Genomic DNA, 9,858 nt, shown 5'->3' on the forward strand with positions numbered 1-9,858 from the left:
AATAAATTTGCATTTGTTTAAAAAAGTTTGCTTTTTCAGTCTGTGGGGAATGTGTGGCCAGCATAAAGCCTAGTGTTGTTAGATTGACACTTAAAACCTTTTTCTCTTTTTGTTTCCTACTCAGGATACCCAACATTTCCTCTCATATCTTTCAGCCAATGAATGTGATTTGTCAGGAAAATTAAAACAAAAGCATAGTAGAAGTCCCAGATTTCCTGAGAAAAACAAAAAGAACTTTTATTTATGCACACATATTTAATACAGTGAAGAGCTTATAAAACAGTGAATATCTGTTGATATTTTTGGTTCAGTGACTACTTAGAGAGAAGAACACATCATTCACTATTATTCTAAATACAAGCCAACTACTGACTGGGAGTGGTGCTAGGAATAAGTGAGTTTTCTATGACTTCTCAGCAAAAGCATCAAGTAGACAAAATGATTTGCGATATTTAAGTTGCTTAACTAAGTTGAGTTAAGATTTCAGAGTGTGATTAATGGAGGGGAGGGATTCATAAAGGAGAAGGAGAAGGCTTCTGGGAACTTCCTTGGTTCCCCATCTATCCACATCTCTGATTCCTGCAGGACCATTCAAGGATTCGTGCCAAGGTCTTGGTTATGTTGCCAGACCCAGGCATCACTGGGATTGGCACAGGCATGATGGCCCCTTTGGGTGAGAAAGCTATAGAGAGTAGAAGTACACAGCTAATAAGTAAGGCTATTCCTTATTCTCTGGCCCCTTCAGTCTTCATCCCTGTAGCCTATTCAGGGTTCATTCACTACTAAGATCCATTCTTCAAAACCTTCTCCACACCTTCTCTGAGTGATTGGTGGAGATGCTTTCAGGTCATTTCCTTTCTGCTGTACCTTTCTGTCTTCTCTTCCCTCTAATTCTGGGTAGGTGGTCCCTGCATGCTTATCCCATGTCAAGAAACCACCCAGGGGCTGGGACTGCAGTGGTAGAGTGCTTGCCTAGCATTCATGAAGCCTTGGGTTCGATTCCTTAGCACCACATAAACAGAAAAAGCCCAAAGTGGCACTGTGGTTCAAGTGGTAGAGTGCTAGCCTTGAGCAAAAAGAAGCCAGGAACAGTGCTTAGGCCCCAAGTTCAAGCCCCAGGGCTGGCAGAAAGAAGAAAGAAAGGAAGAAAGGAAGGAAGGAAGGAAGGAAGGAAGGAAGGAAGGAAGGAAGGAAGGAAGGAAGGAAGGAAGGAAGGAAAAGAAGCAGCTCAGTAGCCTCCCTCAGTGATCAGCATGTGCTATAGGACCATCCCTCCCCCAGCTCCTAATCCACTGTCTGATGCCCTTGCTAGTTGCCTCAGCTCCACTCCTGAAGGATCCACTCCTCCCTCACATGTCCTGTACCTCCTCAGGGGTGGGCAGAGGGACTGGTACTTACACGATACCCTTTGTGGGGCAGGCACTGTTGGTCTTATAATAGAAAACCACACGATTGGACGGTACTAGCTGGGAGACATAGGAACAGCAGCAGGTGGATGGGGTGTAAATCTTGTCTAAGTGAACAAGACACAAGGTTTGTCAGAACAGGCAAGCTGAAGAGGGTCAGGAAGGAGTGACAGAGGGTCTAGTTCAGAGTTGAGGCTTAGGGGAAGAGAAAACTAGAAATCATGCCATTTTTAGCTTACTTCGCATTGTTTTCCTTAGATTTGGTTTTATGGTCTTTGGTTTTATGTCTCCATTTTGGTCCCTGTGTTACTCAGAAAGAGATCAAGTTCTCTAGCGTTAGGTACTCTCCCTGAGGGCTCCATGTAGATGCCCCCACCTCATTAAGTCTCCACCCAGTTACCTGGGTAACCTGCAGACCTGGAGGCAGTTACCTCCCCTTTCCCTGAGGTCACATCCTAATCCACCTGGCCACACCTCTTGCCCCTGCCCTAGATATAAGGCAGGGCTGGGTGGGGGTCGCTCTCTCTCTCCCTTCTCTCGGGCCATGGGTCATCTTGGCCACAGGCCAGCAGTTTGGTAATAAACTTTCTCTCCTGCTTGAATACCGCGTGGTGTTCTCCTTTACTGGCTACCTACTTTAAAAACCTAACATAAAAGATATCTAAAAGTTCGTTTCTCTAGCATTGACCACGTGGTAGATATTGGGTTTAACATGCACCAGCTCAGGCGCCATTATGCCATGCCACGTGTTCTCTGTTAGTGTGTTTGTGTCCTCCTGCCACCTCCCTCAACATGGCATCCAACTGGAGTTTATCAAAATATGGTTTCTCCATTTTATAATCTGAAAATTGTTGCTTGCTAGCAAAATTGTTTTTCTAACCAACCACGTGGTTCTAAAATATTGGGCAAAAAAAAAATGTCCTTTACTATTGGAATTCCAAAAGTGTCTACTGCTGAAATTCATTTTTGCATGCTGTAAAACCTATGTGCACAGTGTTTATGTCTGTGTAAATGTCATTTGTTAGTATGTCCATCTAGCTATATATCTGTGCTAAAACTCATCACATCTACTGAGTTTTGTCATTGCAGAATTCTGGTGAAGTGCCAGACTTTGAAGTCAGGCCCCATTTTTACCACGTGAACCCCATTTTACCACACGAACCCCACTTTACCATGCGAACCTGAGATAAGCAGGCCCTGTGAGCAGACCCAGGACAAGCTCATTAGGGCCCAGTCGGTCTAGAACTCTAACCGCTGGGAATGCTTAACTCTGATCACCCCTAGAATGCCTCGAACCCTGAGCCAATCAGATTTGTACCTGTGTCCTAATCTTGCTTGCTTGAACATCTGATTGTTGTAACTTTGTTCTTTGCCTTTATAAGCCCTGTGTAATCACAGCTCGGGGCTGGCTCCTAACCTCCGCTGTGTCGGTGAGTAGGACAAGGCCTGGGCCATGGCCCCGCTTGAATAAAGTCTTGCCTTGCTATTGCATTTCGGAATGTCTGAGTCTCGGTGGTCTTCTTGGTGGTGGTCTTGTGACTTGGCATTACATTTGGGGTTTCATCCGGGATAGCCCCAGAAACCCTCAAGACCCCAGACTCTGATGGTAAGAAAACAGCCTCATTTGTCTTGTAATGTGTCTGTTTGTCTGTTTTGCTTTGCTTATTTCTTGAAGGGGTTGTCGAAGCAGACGCGCTTACTCGGCAATCCTAGGGAGACTGGGGGATGCTCCAGATTCCCCACCTTTGAAGGGGGACCTCTGGAGCCCCACTTCCAACTTGAGTTCACTCTTTCTGTGCCCTTGCAGGAGGATGTGTGGGCCAACTTGGGAAATCGCCAGTTTTTCTTGTTCTTGTTCTTGCCTATTTTTTTTTCCTTTTGTATTAATTGTTTTGGTTTCTTTTATTTTGTAGCCTTTTGGACTAAACATCTGATCAGAGCTATGGGTAACGTTCTATCATGGGGACCTCCATCTAGCCCCTTAGATCTGACTCTAGCTCACTGAAGGGAGATCAAGGAGATAGCTCAAACCAAGGTGTGGCCCTTAAGGAGGAAAAATGGATTACCCTGTGCAAGTCAGAATAGCCCACCCTTGAGAGAGCTAATTGGCCACCTGAGGGGAGCTTTGACATAATTAAGATCAGGACTTTACAAAGCCTAATCGAAACCCCTCATTGAAGCTATATAGACCAGATTCCTTATGTAGACACCTGGAGGGAACTAGTTGACAGGGACATTCCAGCTTGGGTTCGGCCTTTCTTACCCACTCCCTCCTCCACTCCTTCCCCTACCCCAATATTCACACAAAAGATATGGGATGACAAGAGAGAAACTAAGAGGGGAGAGAAGAAATTATATCCACCTTTCCTTCAGGGAGGAAGCACGGAGGAGGAAATGCTTAGCCCACCATACTCCCCACCCCAGTTAACTCTCCAAGAGGAGGACTCTGAGGAAGATGTTTCAGCTCTGCCCTCCACCCCGGAGGGCCCCGCTCAATCAACTCGCCGGCGCCGGAGAATTACATCTCTTCATAATTCTGTTGCCCTTCCTCTACGCCCTATAAGTCCTGTGGATGCAGATGGTTGACAACAATTCCAATACTGGCCATTTGCTACTAGTGATCTTTACAATTGGCGTGCCCAAAATGCCCCCTTTTCTGAGAAACCTCGGGACTTAATTCGCTTGTTTGAAACTATACTTTTCACTCACCAGCCCACTTGGGATGATTGTAGCCAGCTTTTACAGGTCCTTTTCACCACTGAGGAGAGAGGTCGTGTCCAAGAAGCGGCCCGGAGACTTATCCCCGGCCTCAACGGAACGCCCATCACGAATCCTGCCTTGATTGACACCTATTTTCCTGAGACCCGACCAGCATGGGACTACAATACGGCTGAAGGTAGGGAGCGACTCCTTGTCTATCGCCAGGCTCTGCTGGCAGGTCTCAAGGCAGCGGCTTGCCGACCTACTAATATGGCCAAAGTTTATGATATTAGGCAGGGAAAAAGTGAAAGTCCGGCAGCCTACCTTGAGCGGCTTGTGGAAGCTTTTAGTCAATACACCCCGTATGATCTTGAGACCCAGGAATCTGCTCAGATAATTATGTTTGCCTACATAAATCAAGCCACACCGGACATAAAGCGAAAGTTGCAGGCTCTAGACAGGCTTGGTGAAAAATCTATTAGGGATCTAGTAGCAGTGGCGGAAAAGGTTTATAATAAGAGAGAAATAGGAGAACAAAGACAGGAAAGGAAGGACAAAGAACGTGGAATCGAGCAAGAAAAGAGGAACAGAGAGCAGGGAAAGAGGAAAGGAGTTTGGCTAGAATTTTGGAGCAACAATGCAAGGACCTCAGGGAAATCTTGACCTCTATGCAGGCAGGAAACTTTAGACAGTCCTCCTCTCCAAGTAAGGAGCAGGAGCCCAAACCTCAATCAAGAGTGGGGAAGAATCAGTGTGCAAGGAAGAGGGGCATTGGATCAAAAAATGCCCAGAGCTAGCCAAGAAAAAGGAGGAAAAACATAAAATAGGATCAAGAGTGTTGTCAACCTTAGAGATGGCTGAGGACAGTGACTGAGGGAGTCGGGGCTCAGATCCCCTCCCTGAGCCCAGGATAACATTGAAAGTGGAGGGGAATCCAGTCATGTTCATGGTAGATACGGGAGCAGAAAATTCAGTATTACTAGCCCCGAGAGGGCCGATGTCCACTAAAACAACATGGGTCCAAGGTGCGATGGGCACTAAACCCTATAAATGGACTACTCGAAGAACAGTGGACTTGGGAGCGGGCCGGGTAACCCACTCGTTTTTAGTCATCCCTGACTGCCCCTATCCATTGCTTGGACATGCTCTCTTAACAAAATTGAAAGCTCAGATACAGTTCACAGGCTGTGGGGCTTCTGTAACGAACTCAAGAGAAAAGCCTGTTAGTAATACTAGTAACTAGCAAGTTAGAAGAGGAGTGTAGGCTATACCAGCATCTTAAGCCTGAGTCTCTGGAAAATGAGTGGCTACAGGCGTTTCCCCAAGCATGGACAGAAACTGGGAGAATGGGACTGGCAAAACATCGTCCTCCAATCTTTGTGGAACTCAAAACCGGGGCCGACCCAGTAAGAGTTTGCCAGTACCCTATGTCACTAGAAGCAAAGAAGGGGATCAGTCCTCACATCAGAAAATTGTTAGATTTAGGAGTTCTGAAGCCCATCCAGTCAGCCTGGAATACTCCACTGTTGCCTATAAAAAAGCCTAATTCCAATGATTACAGACCAGTGCAAGACTTGAGAGAAGTTAACAAGAGAGTAATGGACATTCATCCAACAGTCCCAAACCCATATACCCTGCTGAGCTCCCTGTCACCGAGCCATGTGTGGTATACTGTGTTAGATCTAAAGGATGCTTTCTTTAGCCTGCCCTTAGCCCCACAGAGCCAAAGCTACTTTGCATTTACTTGACACGATCCTGAAATTGGGATAAGCGGTCAATTGACCTGGACCAGGCTGCCTCCTAACCTCCGCTGTGTCGGTGGGTAGGACAAGGCCCAGGCCGCGGCCCCGCTTGAATAAAGTCTTGCCTTGCTATTGCATTTCGGAATGTCTGAGTCTCGGTGGTCTTCTTGGTGGTGGTCTTGCGACTTGGCACAACACTGGTAAGTATTTGGTCAATTCTTTTTTTTTCTTTTGTGCCAGTCCTGGGCCTTGGACTCAAGGCCTGAGCACTGTCCCTGGCTTCTTTTTGCTCAAGGCTAGCACTCTGCCACTTGAATCACAGTGCCACTTCTGGCCATTTTCTGTATATGGGGTGCTGGGGAATCGAACCCAGGGCTTCATGTATACGAGGCAAGTGCTCTTGCCACTAGGCTATATCCCCAGACCCTTTGGTCAATTCTTTTTATTTGTTTATTAATTGAACACAAATTTTTTTTACAAGGTGTTGTGCAAAAAGGGTACATTTACATAGTAGGGCAGTGTGTACATTTCTTGTGACATCTTACGTCCTGTTTTTCTATCCCTTCTCTAGGTCAGGTAGACATATATACAATATACCTTTGGTCAATTCTTGACAAGGTACAGGTAATCTCTAGTTCCCTTGGTCTCCTTGTTGTTTTAATTGGAAATAAAAAAGGGCTTTTGTGGCAAAGACACTTGGATTGCAGTTCGAAGCCAGCCCGGGCTGAAAATCTCTCTCACACTCCATCTCCCAACTAATCAGCAAAGAGCCAGGCTGGAAGCAAGGATGAAGAGACTGATCTCTTACCAGCCAAATGCTGGAAGTGGAGCTGTGGCTCAAGTGGTAGAGTACTAGCCTCGAGCAGAAGTGCTCAGGGACAGTGCCCAGGCCCTGAGTTCAAACCCTGTGAATGCCAATGGAGGCAAGCCATCCCAGCAACAAGCACCTAGACCCCTGGGACTCAACCAGTTCAGGGAACAAGGATCATGGAGAGGAGTAAGAGGAGAATGATGTCACATCCTAAATGGAGTCACTTTGTCTCTCCCTTTCAAAATTAATCAGCTGGGGATCAAGAGATAGTAGCTTGTCCATCTAATGTCCATACCTGAGTATAAGAACTAGCCAAGTCACCCAATTTTTACTTTTGTGCCCTAAGCCCTTCTGTTTGCCTTCATATTTTTTTTTGTCCAGCCCCTGTTTCATGAGACTTCTTCCAGGCTTCATTCAAGGACAGGCATCTACCACCAAGGGACCCTGCTGCTGCTCGCCTTCTCCAGGAGAGGCCACATTTCTGCCTTTTATCCCTAATGCCAACGCCCCTTGTCAGCAGGAAGCAGCCAGAGACTTTGCCCCTTTTCATAACTATTAAAAGGCTGGAATGTAAGGTCCATCCCTGGAAGGCTCTATGTAGATGCCCCCACCTCATTAAGTCTCCACCCAGTTACCTGGGTCACCTGCAGACCTAGGGGCAGTTACCTCCCCTTTCCCTGAGGTCACATCCTAATCCACCTGGCCACACCCCTTGCCCCTGCCCTAGATATAAGGCAGGGCTGGGTGGGGGTCTCTCTCTCTCTCCCTTCTCTCCGGCCATGAATCATCTTGGCTACAGGCCAGCAGTTTGGTAATAAACTTTCTCTCCTGCCTGAATACTGTGTGGTGTTCTCCTTTACCAGCTACCTACTTTAAAAAACCTAACATATAGCTGCTCTATTCTCTTCTTTTAGTACTTCAGGAAAATTTCTTTTCTCAATTATAAGAAATCTGAGAGGGTTGGAGGCATGGCTCAGGTAGTAGAATGCCAGGCAATGAGCAAAAGCAAACATAAGATAATGAGTTTAAGCCCTGGTTTCCAACAAAAAGAAACAAAGTTGAGAGGTAGGTATTGGTAGCTTACACCTATAATCCTAGCTACTCAGGAGGCTGAGATCTGAGGACTGCAGTTCAAAGCCAGCCCCGCAAGCAAATCCTTGAGACTCTTATCACCAATTAGCCACCAAAAAGCCAGAGTGGATTTAAGGCTCAAGTGGTAGAGACAAGATTAGAGGAAAAAAAGCTCATGGAAAGTGCCCACGCCTTGAGTTCAAGCCCCAAGACTAGCACAGACATGCACACTTACACACACACACACACACACACACACACACACACACACATGCACACACGCACACACGCTAGAGACATTTACAGGTCACCCAAGGAACTGAACTGGAATCTTCTGAGATTGTGTGTGTGTCTGTGTCTTTGTGCCAGTAATGGGGCTTGAACTCAGTGCCAGGCTGTTGTCCCTTAGCTTTATCACTCAAGGCTGACAGTCTACTACTTAAGCCACATCTCTACTTCTAGCTTTTGGTGACTAATTGGAGCTAAAAGTCTCATGAACTTTCCTACCCATAGGCTAATTTTGAACCATGATTCTCAAATCCCAGCCTCCTGAGTAGCTAGGATTATCGGTATGAGCCATGGGCACTCAGCTTGGTAATTCTAAAATTTACCAGGACAATGGAAATGAAGTGCACCTAGGTTATAATTCACGTGAATAATACAATATGTTTGATTTTCATGGACTCATTTAAAAAGCAGATCAAACCTCTACCAAGTCTTATCCTGCAGCTCAGCCCAATAGGCTGCTTTGGAACCCTCTGGAAGAAAACACCAGTGTCATTTTGAAAGTAGAGAACCTCAGTTGAGACCTCAGGAGACCTGGGGCCATGGCACCTGGAAGATGTGGTCATACTTCTGACTGGGGAGCAACCATTAAAGGAAAAGGGATGACAGACTCACCTTTTATACAAGAGCAAAAGGTGGTGGTGCAGAGGACAAAGAGGGACACTTCCAGGGCCTTCATGATGCTGGCCCCACAGGGGAGTGGAGTGTGGATGTAGCTGAGATGGTTTCTCAGGACTGCTTGTCTCTTTCTAGGAGCTGACAGATCTCTCCTGTCTTTTATAGGCAGCCTGGTACCAGGTGAACATGGAATTTGCAGGTGTATAAACTGAAGTGCCAGACACATGAACCCCATTTTAGAATTAAACCCTGAGCCAATCAGATTTGTACCTGTATCCTAATCTTGCTTGCACATCTGATTGTTGTAACCTTGTTCTTTGCCTTTATAAGCCCTGTGTAATCACAGCTCGGGGCTTCCTCCTAACCTCCACTGTGTCAGTGGGTAGGACGAGGCCCGAGTTGCAGCTCGCTTAAATAAAGCCTTGTCTTGCTTTTGCATTTCGGAAATGTCTGAGTCTCGGTGGTCTTTTTGGTGGTGGTCTTGCAACTTGGCACAACATTAGGGGTTTTTACCGGGATGGCCCCAGAGACCCCTGAGACCCCAGACTCCGAAGGTAAGAAAATAGGGCAGTTCATTCTGTGTGTCTGTGTCTGTGTGATTTGTAGTTTTGTTTTCTGTTTAGGCCAGCCGCTTGAATCTGAACCTGTAGGTAGTGAAGGACGAGCCGAAGTGGACATGCTCGTATGGGCAGTCCTGAGGGACTTGGGGGACACCTCAAGCCCTCCACAGGGGGCTCAGGCTTCCCACTACCACCCTGAACCTGAAGGACTGGACCGAGAGGCCCTTCTAATGGGTGTCCATCTAGTCCACTCTATATTTGGGGTTGTCTGGTCCGCTCCTACACAGGAACGGGAGAGAGAGAGCCTCAAGACTGTGTGGTCTGCCCCCTCACAGGGGCAGGAGAGACACAGTGAGACTGTGTGGTCTGCCCCCTCACAGGGGCAGGAGAGGCACAGTGAGATTGTGTGGTCTGCCTCCTCACAGGGGCAGGAGAGACACAGTCAAACCTGTAAGCCGCGGCTCCCTAAGTCTGTCTGTAAGTGTTGTCTGGTCTTTGTGCCTGTGATTATTTTTGTGTGTTTCTTTCTTGCACTGTGCCTGACTGACAAACGGATGATGGGGAACGTTCCTTCCACTCCCCTGGACTTGACTTTATCTCACTGGAAAGATGTACAGGTAACAGCCCACAATCAGTCAATCAGTGAGAGTGTCCGCAAAAAAAGA

At 46.9% G+C, this 9,858-nt stretch overlaps 1 protein-coding gene across 1 annotated transcript; it reads right to left on the bottom strand.

The window, feature by feature from the left end:
• Positions 1-227: 227 nt before the first annotated feature.
• On the bottom strand, positions 228-8,806 carry LOC125366047 (C-C motif chemokine 3-like). Its single transcript, XM_048366440.1, has 3 exons — positions 8,631-8,806; positions 1,399-1,513; positions 228-682 (listed from the first exon to the last, which is right to left on the bottom strand). The coding sequence occupies exons 1-3, from the start codon at positions 8,692-8,694 to the stop codon at positions 592-594; spliced, it is 270 nt and encodes an 89-aa protein (XP_048222397.1). The 5' UTR covers positions 8,695-8,806; the 3' UTR covers positions 228-591.
• Positions 8,807-9,858: the final 1,052 nt, after the last annotated feature.

Source organism: Perognathus longimembris, chromosome 17, assembly GCF_023159225.1.
Source record: "Perognathus longimembris pacificus isolate PPM17 chromosome 17, ASM2315922v1, whole genome shotgun sequence".
Classification (NCBI taxonomy): Eukaryota; Metazoa; Chordata; class Mammalia; order Rodentia; family Heteromyidae; genus Perognathus; species Perognathus longimembris.

Coding starts and splice junctions, on each gene's coding strand:
- LOC125366047 (XM_048366440.1), bottom strand. CDS start 8,694: ATGAAGGCCCTGGAAGTGTCCCTCTTTGTCCTCTGCACCACCACCTTT. Junction 1,514..8,630: donor CTTTTGCTCTTGTATAAAAG/GTGAGTCTGTCA, acceptor TTGTTCACTTAG/ACAAGATTTACACCCCATCC. Junction 683..1,398: donor TGCCCCACAAAGGGTATCGT/GTAAGTACCAGT, acceptor TACTCTCTATAG/CTTTCTCACCCAAAGGGGCC.